Genomic DNA, 15,775 nt, shown 5'->3' on the forward strand with positions numbered 1-15,775 from the left:
ACCTTATCAACCTTCTATTGACATAACTGATGCTGCCGTGGAAGCAAATAATGATGAATCGCCTGTGCGAGAATGGATACCCGTTATTGCAGTTCCTGTTAACATCTATCTTGTGGAAGCATCTTAGACAACAGAAATACGGCGCTCTACAAGGAACAGAAAACTCCGTCAAAGAACAAAGAAAAATTACAGCACAGGAACAGGCCCTTCGGCCCTCCAAGCCTGCGCCAATCCAGATCCTCTATCTAAAACTGTCGCCTATTTTCTAAGGATCTGTATCTCTCTGCTCCTTGCCCATTCATGTATCTGTCCAGATACATCTTAAATGACGCTATCGTGGCCGCCTCTACCACCTCCGCCGGCAATGCTTCCAGGCACCCACCACCCTCTGCATAAAGAAATTTCCACGTATATCTCCCTGAAACTTTTCCCCTCTCACCTTGAACTTGTGACCCCTAGTAATTAGGGGCAGCACGGTAGCATGGTGGTTAGCACAAATGCTTCACAGCTCCAGGGTCCCAGGTTCGATTCTCAGCTTGGGTTACTGCCTGTGCGGTGTCTGCACATCCTCCCCGTGTGTGCGTGGATTTCCTCCGGGTGCTCCAGTTTCCTCCCACAATCCAAAGATGTACAGGTTAGGTGGATTGGCCATGATAAATTGCCCTTTGGGTCCAAATTGCCCTTAGTGATTGGTGGGGTTGTTGGGTTATGGGGATAGGGTGGAAATATGGTGCTTGGGTGGGGTGCTCTTTCCAAGAGCCGGTGCAGACTCGATGGGCCGAATGGCCTCCTTCTGCACTATAAATTCTATGAAATCGAGTCCCCACTCTGGGAAAAAGCTTCTTGCTATCCACCTTGTCTATACCTCTCATGATTTTGTAGACCTCAATGAGGTCCCCCCTAAACCTCTGTCTTTCTAATGAAAATAATTCTAATCTACTCAACCGCTCTTCAGATCTAGCCCCCTCCATACCAGGCAACATCCTGGTGAACCTCCTCTGCACCGTCTCCAAAGCATCCACATCCTTTTGGCAATGTGGCGACCCAGAACTTTACGCAGTATTCCAAATGTGGCCGAAACAAAGTCTTATACAACTGTAACATGACCTGCCAACTCTTGTACTCAATACCCCTTCCGATGAAGGAAAGCATGCCATATGACTTCTTGACCACTCTATCGATCTGCGCAGCCACCTTCAGGGTACAATGGACCTGAACACCCAGATCTCTCTGTACATCAATTTTCCCCAGGGCGTTTTCATTTACCTTATAGTTCGCTCTTGAATTGGATCTTCCAAAATGCATCACCTCACATTTGCCTGGATTGAACCCCATCTGCCATTTCTCTGCCCAACTCTCCAATCTATCTATATTCTGCTGTATTCTCTGACAGTCCCCTTCACTATCTGCTACTCCACCAATTAGTGTCATCTGCAAACTTGCTAATCAGACCACCTATACTTTCCTCCAGATCATTTATGTATATCACAAACAACAGTGGGTCCCAGCATGGATCCCTGTAGAACACCACTGGTCACAGTTCTCCATTTTGAGAAACTCCTTTCCACTACTATTCTCTGTCTCCTGTTGCCCAGCCAGTTCTTTATCCATCTCACTAGTACACCCTGAACCCCATGAGACTTCACTTTTTCCATCAGCCTACCATGGGGAACCTTATCAAACGCCTTACTGAAGTCCATGTATATGACATCTACAGCCCTTCCCTCATCAATCAACTTTGTCACTTCCTCAAACAATTCTATTAAGTTGGTAAGACATGACCTTCCCTGCACAAAACCATGTTGCCTATCACTGATAAGCCCATTTTCTTCCAAATGGGAATAGATCCTATCCCTCAGTATCTTCTCCAGCAGCTTCCCTACCACAGACATCAGGCTCACCGGTCTATAATTACCTGGATTATCCCTGCTAAAACAAGGGGACAACATTAGCAATTCTCCAGTCCTCCGGTACCTCACCCATGTTCAAGGAGGCTGCAAAGATATCTGTTAAGGCCCCAGCTATTTTCTCTCTCTCTTCCCTCAGTAACCTGGGATAGATCCCATCCGGACCTGGGGACCTTAATGCCTTTTAGAATACCCAACATATCCTCCTTCCTTATGCCGACTTGACCTAGATCAAAATCTATCCCTAACCTCAACTTCCGTCATGTCCCTCTCCTTGGTGAATATCGATGCTAAGTACTCATAGAACATAGAACTGTACAGCACAGGACAGGCCCTTCGGCCCTCGATGTTGTGCCGAGCCATGATCACCCTACTCAAACCCACGTATCCACCCTGTACCCGTAACCCGACAACCACCCCCCCCCCCCCCCCCCCCCCCTTAACCTTACATTTTTTAGGACACTACAGGCAATTTAGCATGGCCAATCCACCTAACCTGCACATCTTTGGACTGTGGGAGGAAACCGGAGCACCCGGAGGAAACCCACGCACACACGGGGAGGACGTGCAGACTCCACACAGACAGTGACCCAGCCGGGAATCGAACCTGGGACCCTGGAGCTGTGAAGCATTTATGCTAACCACCATGCTACCGTGCTGCCCATTAAGAATCTCACCCATTTTCTCTGACTCCACGCATAACTTTCCTCCTTCGCCCTTGAGTGGGTCAATCCTTTCTCTAGTTACCCTCTTGCTCCTTATATATGAATAAAAGTCTTTGGGATTTTCCTTAACCCTGTTTGCTAAAGATATTTCATGACCCCTTTTAGCCATCCTGATTCCTTGTTTCAGATTGGTCCTACATTCCCGATATTCTTCCAAAGCTTCGTCTATCTTCAGTCGCCTAGACCCTATGTATGCTTCCTTTTTCCTCTTAGCTAGTCTCACAATTTCACCCGTCATCCATGGTTCCCTAACCTTGCCATTTCAATCCTTCATTTTCTCATGGACATGTCATGTCTGTCCTGCATGTCATGTCCGACCACTCTCGTCTTTGTCCATGAGTATTCTAAAACTTACGAAATTGTGATCACTATTCCCAAGGAATCACCTACTGAAACTTCAGCCACCTGGCCAAGCTCATTCCCCAACACCAGGTCCAGTATGGCCCCTTCCCGAGTTGGACTATTTACATACTGTTCTAGAAAACTCTCCTGGATGCTCCTTACAAATTCTGCTCCATCTAGACCTCTAACACTAAGTGTACCCCAGTCAATGTTGGGAAAATTAAAATCTCCGATCACCACCACGTTTCACCACCATCTCCGAATCCCACCCATAATGCTTAGTATATTTAGGGCTGAGTGAATTAGGTATTGAAGATTGCATAAAGAAGTTAAAGGGTAACGGGTGTTTGGTGATTGTCCCTTTAAGGGCAACACAGCAGAGTAAGGGTCACGTGGCCTGGATGACCAATTATAAGAGTGTGGAATCACCCCACATTGAGAGGGGCTCCTAGGCAGAGACATTTTGGGAGCAAACTACAGTCAGACGGCTGCTGTACAACTCTTATTAATAAATACCTTTTGGGTTCACTAATGAAGTCTGTGAAAGTATATCATTACAATCTGTTTTCAGTTACTGATTATGTGACTTGAGCCAAGAAGGTGAGGCAAGGAAGCTGGTGACCTCACTACTGACCAGTTCTAAGGGTTAATCCAAGCTACTCCCAAATATGGCACAAAGACTTTCAAAATTAGGGATAAATATCGAAAATTTTCGATTTCAAGATAATTTCAGGACAGCACGGTAGCATGGTGGTTAGCATAAATGGGGTTGTTGGGTTACGGGTATAGGGTGGATACGTGGGTTTGATTAGGGTGATCATTGCTCGGCACAACATCGAGGGCCGGAGGGCCTGTTCTGTGCTGTACTGTTCTATAACATGGGTACAGTCCTGATCGTCGCTCCATTGGTGGCAACTCGCCTGAAAACAGGAGGAAGAGAAAGGTTTTGACTATGCTGATAGCACTTGGGAGGTTCTGGGGCCTGGGGGGTAATCCAGGCTATCTTTGAGCCTTTTGTTAAGTTTCTTTATCATTCTTGCTTATCTACATCCTCAATCACAAGGGATTGCCTAAGAAGAAGGTGGTCAGTAATAGACAGACAGCACGTTGTGAGGCTGTTAGTGAATGGGAAATCAGGGTTGCATTTACTGGTTTTGCAATGAGATCTATTCTTCTTGGAGAGCCTGCTTAAGAAGCGACAGTCTAGTCTGCCTCTTCCACTATCTCCTCCTGCACTGCATGCCTTATAAACGACAGTAAGATGTGTCTGTGATGGTGAAACTGCAGCATGCAGATCACCACAAAATTTGACACCTGTTTTACTGAGTACTGCAGAGGTCCTGAAGAGCTGCTCAGGCAACGGAGCATTATTGCTGCATCACATGTCATGTGGCAGCAAGGCTTTCTTGGCATACATGTGCTGGACAGCAGCCATGTCATCAGCTGAAAGCCTTTCTCACTTGGTATTTACCTTTTGCCCATTGGCTTAAATGCAGATGGCACAGAGTGAATGCAGCCAAGGATACCAGGCATTTACTTGCCTGATGCACTGAGCATGCTTGCATACCAGCTGGACAGAGAGAGAGTGGAATACCTTTCAGCTGCAATCTCGAGAGTCGGCATACGGTACCGGAAAAATGATTTGCGTGTAGTCAATGGGACCCTTCACCATGGGGAAACGTGTCAAGCTAGAAATGCTGTGTGCTCATTTTGCTTGCTGCTTTCTGGCAATAGAGGGCCTCAGTGAACTCCTTTTCAGAACAGTGGACAGCAAACTTGTGAAATACTGCAAACACTTCAAGCTCCAGCCTCAAGGAACCAGACACGTGACCGAGGTCACCTTTAAAGCCACACAGGGTAAACAATCACCCTGGGTTTTCCGCGGTTTCCCTACAATTTGTATTTCTGTCCAATGTCTGGAATCTAAGCTTCCCAGGATGCCATTTGTCCCAGATTTCTCTTGTATCTGGATCATTTGTGTATGTGCATACATACTATGCAGCTCAGTATGAGCAGACCCAAGCCCACACAACCACGCCGAAGCAGAGGGGGCACTAACCTCGAAGAGTTGTTTGGCTTTGAGAGGTGAGTAGTTTGGATTGGTGAGCTGTCAGTGAATGTCTGGGGGGTGGGGCCTGATTCCCAACCAGTAGCAGCAGTCTCAGACCTGAAACATGGTGTTGGTTGGTCCTGAAGTCAGGTCAGGTGGCAGAAACAGTCTCAAACACGAGTCCAGAGTCAAAACAGATGTCCCCTGCACCTCCCCCCCCCCCCCCCCCCCCCCCCCATCATCCACCCGAACCTCACACTCTTACAGTTGCAAGGCAAAATGTCCCTGATTTTATTTTCCCAGAGTTGGTCACCCTGTAGCCACCAGCAATACAGCCCTCATCATGCCTTGAGAGTGCATTTGGAATTGTGGCATCAAGTACAAATACCTCACTCGGTGTTCCTCACTGAGTTTCAGGTAGAATTGCTACCTGAAAAGCCGTTTCTATATTCCTGCTAGCTGGGGCCTTCTTCCTCCTCCCTCATCCAGCTGATTATTCTGCTGTTTGCATTCCCTGTGCAATATTCCAAGGGGAATGTCTATCACTGCACCCATGTCTTGGGGAAATTGTTTTCTGCCATGCCATTGCCTGTAGACTTTAGCAACCTTAATAAAGTCTGCAAAGCACCAAACAGTTTCACAATCACAGCAATATCCATCCATCAGCAACTAAACTATCAGTAATTGATGATTGTTTTAAATAGTGATGGCGGGAGATCACCCTGCTTTGGAGCACACGTTCTGCCTGATTAAGAGAGGGAATTAGCTGGAGCTTTGAGCTCCAACATGGTTGTGCTGGTTTCAGGATCTGCCTACTCTGCATGGCGTGTGCTCAAAGCTCTCACTAATATGGCATCTGGAACAACTCACGCCAGAAGTATGCATGCATGTTGCAAATATCACTCTGGACCTCTTAAGGCACTTGCTTCAGCCACGTTTTGCTTCTGTCATGGGTTAGCATCACTAGATGGTGAGGAATAGTATGTGAAAATCTGCATTGTCGAATGCAGAGGTGGATGTTCCTCATCCTTCTTCAAGTGTATTCATTTAATAACACAGCACCAGATACTCTTCCAGGGCACAGTCTATCATCATTTTGGTGTGTAAAGGGTTTGTGAGATTAGCATTAACTCTAATTACGAGCATGCAAATGTTTAGCAAGGTGTCTGAAATTGGTATTATTGGTACATGTGTGTCATCAAAGATTTACAACTCCAAAACTATTTTCAACCACAAATTTTGATTCTAACTTTGGAAATATTTCACACAGACCATTTTTAAACTGGCAGCCCTGACAACCAGGAGATATCATTACTCAGTCCCTACTTTCCTTTAAAGGAGTAAACCCCAGAATAAAGAATTTTTAAATTATCCTACATGTAAATACAGTGAACAAATGTCACTATTTAGAAAACCAATGGTTAATCTACAAATGATAAAAAAAGTTAGACAATAGGTCAGATATTAAACAGACTGACCTCTTGGGGACTAGCTGACTTTATATTTACTTCAAACAAATAGTAGATTGATCTTCCATATAAAGTTAGATGTTAAACTTGCTGGAATATCACTGTCTGGTTTATAGAAGTGTCTGCTTTTTTAAAATTTGTTTTATTTTGTTTTGAATGATGTTGGCAGTACATGTTGATTGGTAGCCACAGTCGTGTGCAGATTTGGCATTTGAAGGTGCCGACGGAACAGCATCATAATAAGATTACAAAAAGTTTTGCCTCGTCATTCGAGTTTGTTTTCCACAAACAAGAAAGACTAGGCAGGAAAACACAGCCTTGAATTATTCGAAACTTGTCAAAAATAAGAATCCTGTGCTCAGCAAGGCCACTCTGAGAAAAAGCAACATTTTTGGTCATGAATAAAAACAGGAAATTGTGGAAATATTAAGAGTTCAGGGAACATATATAGCAACAGAAAAGGTATTAACCTTTCATTGGATACTGGTTGACCCATTGAGTAGTTCCAGCATTTTCTGTCATTATTCTAGGTGCCCAGTATCCAGTTTTGGTCTGTTTCCTTTTGTATTAACTTGTCAAAATTAAACACTCCCAACATGATCAAATTCATTTAGGTTGCATTATTTCATGGGCTGTAAGAGTTTGTTGCATATTTCTATTTGCTCATGAGAAAGTGGTGGTGCGCCGCTGTCTTAACCACTGCAGTCCATCTGATATAGAGCTTTTTTATTTATTCATGGAGATTAGGGCATCGCTGGCTGGCCCAGCATTTATTGCCCATTCCTGAAGGCATTTAAGAGTCAACCACGTTGCTGTGGATCTGGAGTCACACGTAGGCTAGACCAGGTAAGGGCGGCAGATTTCCTTCCCTAAAGGACATTAGTGAACTAGGTGTTTTTTTACGACAATCGACAATGGTTTCATGGTCACCTTTAGACTTTTAATTCCAGATTCTTTTTTTTATTGAATTCAAATTTCACCATCTGCCATGGCGGGATTTGAACCTGGGACCCCGGAGCATGACTATGGGTCTCTGGATTACTAGTTCATTGACAATGCCACTAGCTCCCCATACAGTGCAGTGAAGCAACGGCATTATAGTTCCAAGTCAGTATGGTGTGTGACTTGGAGGGGTACTTGAAGGAGATGGGGCGCAATTCTCCCATCGGGAGACTAAGTCCAGACGCCGGAGTGAAAACCGGAGTGTTTCACTCCGGCGTCGGAGGCCGCTCCCAGCCCCCTATTCTCCTGCCCCTGGGGGGCCAGGAGCGGAGTTGCGTCATTTACGCGCGCCGGGCCTTGGTGCCGCGTAAAATCGGCGCCGCGTAAATGACGTCATCCGCGCATGCGCGGTTGCCGTCCTCCCCGAGGCCGCCCTGAAAGAAGATGTCGGATGGATCTTGCGGGGCGGCGGAGGAAAGGAGGTCCTCTGTCAGAGAGGCCGGCCTGCCGATCGTTGGGCACTGATCGTGGGCCAGACACCTTTTGAAGCCGCCCCCCCGGTGCAAGAACCGCCCCCCCCCCCCCCCACAGGCCGCCCTCCCAGCGTTCCCGCACTGTTCCCGCCAGCATTTCGACATTGACTGCTTCATTATGCAAGAGTCACGAATGGTACTGAATACACTATGAAATCATCAGCAAACAACCCCAATTCTGATCTTATGGTGGAAAAATGGTGATTGATGGGACATCTGAAGATGGTTGGACCTAGGTCACTATCCTGAGGAACTCCTGTAGTGATTTGTAAGGGCTGAGATGATTGAACTCTAACATCCACAACTATCTTCCTTTGTGCTAAATATGACTCCCACCAGCGAAAAGATTTCTTTCTGATTCCCATTATCTGAAATTTTGCTTGGGTTCCTTGGTGCCAAACTTGGTCAAATGCTGCCTTAATGTTAGGGGTAGTCAGTCCCACTTAACCACTTTCTCCAGTTCAACTCTTTTCTCCATGTTTGGACCAAGGCTGCAACAAGGTTACAAGCCTGATATAGTACAGCTCTACCTTATTAGAAGCCCCTTAATAATATGCTTAAGCTCTGAATTGAGGTCGAATTTATACTGGTCATTTGTACAGATTGAATGGCATTGAATTCAATGGAAAGTAAATTTGAACAGAACATTAAACGTGCGGCTGATCTGATTGTGTCAGTTTCTTGCCAGGCAGGTCCAGGTTAAAACTGCTCCTATTTTAAATCATTCCTAATTTTCCATGGAAATCAGAGCTTGCTGTCAGGATAAGGTGGCCAGATTTAGCAGCATAAATGTGAGGAGCCAGTTGTTGGACGTCAGTCTCCTGGAATCTGAAGTAAAACAGCAACAGAGTGGAGACCACTTCAGCAGTGTAACTGCAATATTCACACACAAGCTATTCCCGTCCCTTTTCTCATTCAGATTGCCAAATAAGTTTCAGTTAATGATGAACAGTATCTACTAGTGCCAGTGAGCAATCAATAGCAGACAGGTTTTTACCCTCCCTGTGGACTCCTGTATTGAGAACTGTATTTTATATCACACATGTTTTTTTCATTTTATGGAGATGATGCCACAACTGAGAACAGATGGCGCTGTAAAAAAAAATCATGCCATCAGAACCATCTGCAAATAACACATCAATTTAGTTCCCATTGCAAAGCAAAATTTACATCTCATTTTCATCATTTTAATTTTTGTTCGGCATCCGGTAGAAACAGAATGTATAACTTTGTTGCCGACGAATTATCAGCTTCTGTTCACTTGTGAGTTCTAAACTGTACAGCATGACTGCCTATCGTGAATCCTTTAGTACATTATTCTACTTGGAGAATCTATACCAATTTGACCAGAACACGGTATCGGACAGAGCATTTGATATTCAGTTTATTGCAATTTTAGGAAAGGAAAATAATGTTCCATTCTGAAGATTGCAAATTTAAAATGAATCAAAAGCTTATCACTCAGTTGGCATCATCGTATTGGAAATACTGTTTTCCTTTTCTGAGGAGGTTAAACTTTTAACAAAACGCAGATTACTGTTTACTGCTGGAAAAAGGCACATGCTGTCAAAGCTTTTAGCCTTGAATTCATCAGGACAGATACAAGAATATCACATTTTAAAGGGAACAGCAATTTATGCTGCATGAGAAAAGGGTGCTGATTGGTTGGAAAGTTGGCTCTGTGGATTGGTCAAGACGTTTCCATGGAAAATGCACAAGGGAACTATTGGCCACATGTTTTTGTTTATTCAAAAAGGTGAATTGTCCAGACATGTTCATTTTGCCTGCAGAGGTCAGGTCCTTGCATGTTGATACATATAGCTTCAAGAAAACGCAAGTGAGCAAAATTGCAATCTCAGCAGGCTATATTTTGCGACAAAATGAGCACTTGAGTTCTCATCAAAAAAGAGAAGTGAGGAATCTACATACATTGCTTGAAAGTTGAATTTCTGTGACCAGAAAATCCAATGGGCTTTCTAGATTGCTTAAGATTTGGTAGAAATTTGTTTGCAATCTTTACGGATGACATAAGACTTTCATATGTGAATATCATAGGGTCTAATAATCTCTTTTATTGTTGCTGGTTGAGAGAAAATGGTCAACTAGGACACTGTCCTCCTGAGGCCTTGTTTTGATGTCTCATTTATAACATGGTGCCTTTAACAATAAATCACTCATCCCTACTGCACTGAACTGTGAATATAGGTTAGTGCATTTTTTGCCAAAATATGACCAGTTCCGTGCTATTGAAAAAAACTACCAAGATCTGGATTCAGTCCAAACTTGGCTTTAATTAGCACCTCTACAATTAGTAGAGGTCTTACATGCAAACAAAATATCAGTGGTGAAGCATACAAAAACTACTTGATGAATTTTGATCAATGTCCAGAATGGTTCAAATTTTCATTCAAACAAATTAAGCAATCAATTTAATTCTGGTATCAATTGCAACACCCTGTTCCTGAATCCAAGTTCAGTTCGACGGTCTGATCTCACTGTACAACAGTAGATTTTACTTAGAATCCCTGGAGTTGATTACAGAGTACTAAAAAGGAAAGTGGCTACAACCCCTGGTCTCATGCTTTGTAAAATAAGGGCACATTTCATTGCAAGCCATAAGGAGCTGTTCTTGAATTAATTTAATTACAAAGGAACACAAGTCAATGAATAGTATTCCTTTGTGATAACACTGATGTGTTCTATAGGTAGGGATTTATTGCTGCCTAGGCATATGTTCTCATTCAAAGTACTTTGCAGATGGAGTAATATTAATTTAAAAATAAAATGTGTATCATGCAAAATAACTCCCTGAAATGATGCAAACATTTAGCCAATGGTTAAAACAAATAACTAAAGTACAAAATCCTAATCCACCTTATTCAAAGGCACCTACCTGCTTGATTTGTTGTGACATTTACAGACACAAACTGTCTGGGGACAGAACTCAGCTCTGACACTCCATTCACTGCCTCAATGTCAAAGGTGTAATTGGTGTGGGCCAGGAGATCCACCACCATCACCGTGGTGTTCTTGAGCCCAGCCTCCTGTGGGATATATCGGACACCGCCACCACACTCCTCGCACTGGATCAAATCCACGCTGCACCTCTTGCAAATCACAAGGTAGGTCACATCTTTTCGACCTCCACCATCAGCTGGAGGAGTCCAGTCCAGAATCACACTGGTATTGTTGATGTTAGAGATGACATTCTGTGGGGCTGAGGGTGGTCCTGGGATCAGTGACAAAAACAGTGTAAATTGCCTACCCTCTGTGTACATTCCCTACTTTTACAGAATGAACATTGAATTTCCATTATTAATAATAATAATAATAATAATAATAATCACTTATTGTCACAAGTAGGCTTCAATTAAGTTACTGTGAAAAGTCCCTAGTCTCCACATTCCGGCACCTGTTCGGGGATGCCGAATTGAACCCACGCTAGGCAGATAGAAGGGAAATCCTGCAGCACAAGGCTGCAGATGGGAGTGGACAGGAGGAAAGAAGAAAGGGAGACATTTGTGGGGTGCAGCGGTTGAGTTCATGGTCTGTGGTAGGGGGTCGTGCTTCCGGTGACGGAGGTGAGGGGGTGGTTATGAAAACATTGATCAAAGTACGGGAATTGAACCCGCGCTGCTGGCCTTGTTCTGCATTACAAGCGAGCTGTTGAGCCCACTATGCTAAACCAGCCGCTAACAATAACGTGCAATAACTACTTCCTATAAAATCCACTCTTTTCGGGTGTCTTGTCATACATACTGCACACTCTAAATCACAAAATTATATGTGATATCATATACTAAAGTATATTACAGGAATATATCAGACTAGAAGAAAATCCCAGGAGGGAAAAGTTTTAGAATTCTATTTCCAATTCCTTTGAGTGCAAAAATTCTTAATTTTTATTTTTTCCTTTTTGACATCCATTTTAAGTACATTGTTGAGATATTTAGCTCTTGCTACCTTTAATATATCATTTTGTTATTTTATTAATTACTTAAAATTCACTCCAGTATGTTAAGTGCTGGGGTCTCATTGCCTGCTGATACTCCCTGTCTAGCTTCTTCCTTAACTTTGATCTCTCCCTCTGACATCCAAGATCTGTGATCTCCATATCTCCCTCCAATCTCCATCGCTTCCCCACACAACCTTCGCCATCTCCCTTCTGCCCATTACCATCTTTCCCCCTAAACTCCACAGTCTCTCCCAGACTTCCAAATCTCCCGACTTTTGCAATACCTTCCTTGATCTGCATGATCGCCCCGCTTCTTGGTCTTCATAACCACCCCCTCACCTCCGTCACCGGAAGCACGACCCTCTACCACAGACCATGAACTCAACCGCTGCACCCCACAAATGTCTCCCTTTCTTCTTTCCTCCTGTCCACTCCCATCTGCAGCCTTGTGCTGCAGGATTTCCCTTCTATCTGCCCACCAGAAACATGGGGTGAGTTTCTCTGGCCTCTTTGCAGTGTGTTTCTCGGCAGCAGGAGGTGGCCTGCCGTTGACCATTCTGGTCCCGCTACTGTCAATTTTGATTTCCCGTTAAATCCACCTGATGCTGCCGTGAAACCCATGGCATGGGAGCACTGTCAGTGGGATCAGAAGATCTTGCGGGCGTGAACAGCTGGAAGATTTTGTCCGCTGAATGAAATCCTGCTGTTAATTTTAGCATCATGTCCAGGCAACCCATAATTCCAAGTGTTCCATCTGGAAATTCCTCCTCCCCAACTCCCTTCAATACCACAAGTCAACGGCAAAGCGACATATAGTCGCTTTCATAATGTTTGAAATTCAGCAGCCAATTTGTGCACAGCAAAATTCTATGACTAGCAATGGGGAAAATGGCCAGATAATCTGGTTTTCTTTTAGTGATGTTGCTTGAAGGGTATGTATTAGTCAGGATAATGTTGTGGGATCCAGCGCGTCCACCCAAGAGGGAAGAAGGCCTCAGTTTAAAGCCTCATCTGAAACAGCACACTCCTGCACTGAATTGTCCGCCTAGACTTTTGTGCTTAAGTCACTGAAGTATGACCAGCTGACCTGATCTGCATCTTATTTTATCATTATTGATACTAAGTTAAACATGACAATGATTAAAGAATAAACAAAAGCAAGCAAGAATTTGTAGTAGTTGTTTTAAAACTTACTTGGTACAACTTTTGCTAATTTTTGGCATATAATGCCAATTGTTTTCTTTTCCCTCTCCTGAAGTTATTGAATCATCTCCAGCCAGACATAGCAATGCTATGTATCCATTTTTTTTTACTGTGAGAATCACTGGCAAGGCAGCCTTAATTGCCCTTGAGAAGGTCCACGTGATGGTACTTCACGTGTACGTCTGGATGATGATTGTCAGTGTTTACTAAGATTGTGGAGGGTGGAAATGCGGATCCTGTTCTCACTCACTGTTCAAAAACATATTGCCCAGATTACTACCAGGAACAAGGGCCCTCCTTAATGTAGTACTCATCTCAAGTTATCAACTACAGTATAATATCCAGCTGGATAGGATCGCACTGTAGTTTGTTCCATTCTTATCTATATAATCATAGTCAGAGTATCATGCATAATGGCATCTCTTCCTATTCCTGCACCGTTATCTCTGGTGTTCCCCAAGGATTTATCCATGTTATATTTCTGCTATTTCATGCTACCCTTGGTAACACATCTAAAACAAGGAATTAGCTTTCACATGCCTCTTTCTGATACCTATATCTAACTTACCACCACCTCTCTTGACTCCTTCACTATTGCTAAATTGCCAGACTGCTTGTCTGACATCCAATACTGGATGAACAGAAATGTCCTCCAATTAATTCAAAGCCGGGAATTGAACCCGGGTCCATGGCGCTGTGAAGCAACAGTGCTAACCACTATGCTACCAAGGGGTATGGGGAGAGTGTGGGAGTATGGTGTTGAGATAGAGGATCAGCCATGATCGCACTGAATGGAGGAGACTCATATTTTCTGTGTTTCTATGGTGTCATATTTGTCCTTAAGTTGAGCTCCTGGCCACATCCCCACACAATCACTAATACTATTTTCACTTCCACAATATCACCCTCTCTGCCCTTGCCTCAGCTCATCTGTTAAAACCCAAGTCCATGTCTTGGTTACCTCTGAAATATGTCTACACCAGTGCACTCCTGGCTGACCTACCATATTCTTCCATCTGTAAACTTACGGTCATCCAATCCTCTGCATCCCATGTGCTCACTTGTACCATGCCCCATTCTCCTATCACTCTGTGCTTGCTGATTTACACTGACTCTTGTTTACTCAAACTTCAAGTTTAACCTTGTTTTCAAATTACTCCATGGTTTTGTCCCTCACTATCTCTGTAATCTCTTCCAGCCACACAGCCTTCTGAGGTATCTGTGTTTATCTGATTCTAGTCTCTAGAGAGTCCCCAATTTTAATTGTTTCACCATTGTTAAAAACTTTCAGAGCATCAAACATCAGAAGGGTAATCCCTACGGGGGTTTATTGGGATCGTGGGGGGGGCCTATCTTCCTTGCCCATGGCCCCCTCTTTGGGTTATTCAGCCTCAGCCTCCAGTGGGCCTCCAGGTTGCTGCAAGGAGGTTTGCTGGAAGCCTTCCCATATGGCAGAGGGTTGTCCCGAGGTGGGCAAAATGCTGGTGGCTCTGTAAAGTGGCCTTTGATTGCAGGAGAAATTGAATACAAAAGTAAGGATGTTACGCTTCAGTTATACAGGGCATTGGTGAGACCACATCTGGAGTACTGTGTACAGTATCAGTCTCCTTATTTAAGTAAAGATGCAAATGTGCTAGAAGCAGTTCAGAAAAGGTTAATCAGATTAATACCTGGTTTGGGTGGGTTGCCTTATGAGGAAAGATTTTACAGGCTATGCTTGTATCCATTAGAGTTTAGAAGAGTAAGAGGTGACTTGATTGAGATATACAAGATCCTGAGGGGAATTGACAGGGCGGAGAAATCTAGAACTAGGGATCACTGTTTAAAAATAAGGAGTCATGCATTTAAGGCGGTGGTGAAGAGAAATATGAAATGAAATGAAATGAAAAATGAAATGAAATGAAAATGGCTTATTGTCACAAGTAGGCTTCAAATGAAGTTACTGTGAAAAGCCCCTAGTCGCCACATTCCGGCGCCTGTTCGGGGAGGCTGGTACGGAGGAAATTGAACCGTGCTGCTGGCCTGCCTTGGTCTGCTTTAAAAGCCAGCTCTTTAGCCCTATGCTAAACCAAACTCTCTTTGGAACTCTCTTCCTCAGAAGGCAGTAAAGTCTTACAACACCAGGTTAAAGTCCAACAGGCTTGTTTCAAATCACTAGCATTCAGAGCACTGCTCCTTCCACAGGTGAATTTGGAAGTGCTCCGAAAGCTAGTGATTTGAAACAAACCTCTTGGACTTTAACCTGTTGTTGTAAGACTTCTTACTGTGCTCACCCCAGTCTAACGCCAGCATCTTCACATCAAAATGCAGGGTAAGCAGGATCTTCGAATATTTTTAATGCAGAGGTAGATAGATTCTTGATTAACAAGGCGGTTAAAGGTTATGGCAGGAATATGGAGTTGAGGTTCCAATCAGATCAGTCGTAATCTTATTAAATGGCGGAGAAGGCTCGAGGGGCCTACTCCTGCTCCTAATTTATGTTGCATGTTCGTATATTGGTTGGACCTTTAATTATGTCTGTCTGCCCTGAAAACTGAAGTGGGCAAACATTCCACATCCAACCAGGCAGCGGCGCTGAATTATGTCGCATGATTTTACTGCCTCCACCCAACTCCCAGCCTGCCAGGGGCCAGTAATATTCAGGTCTTT

At 44.0% G+C, this 15,775-nt stretch overlaps 1 protein-coding gene across 3 annotated transcripts in view; it reads right to left on the reverse strand.

Moving 5' to 3' along the window:
- The window catches only part of LOC119970184 (ephrin type-A receptor 5-like), a 430,626-nt gene that overhangs the window by 190,819 nt on the left and 224,032 nt on the right, over window positions 1-15,775 (reverse strand). For all 3 annotated transcript variants that reach the window (XM_038804402.1, XM_038804401.1, XM_038804403.1), the window contains exon 5: window positions 10,862-11,197. In XM_038804402.1, coding sequence (XP_038660330.1) covers window positions 10,862-11,197 — 336 coding nt within the window. The remainder of the gene's footprint in view (window positions 1-10,861; window positions 11,198-15,775) is intronic.

Source organism: Scyliorhinus canicula, chromosome 8 (genome assembly GCF_902713615.1).
Source record: "Scyliorhinus canicula chromosome 8, sScyCan1.1, whole genome shotgun sequence".
In the NCBI taxonomy this organism is placed as follows: domain Eukaryota; kingdom Metazoa; phylum Chordata; class Chondrichthyes; order Carcharhiniformes; family Scyliorhinidae; genus Scyliorhinus; species Scyliorhinus canicula.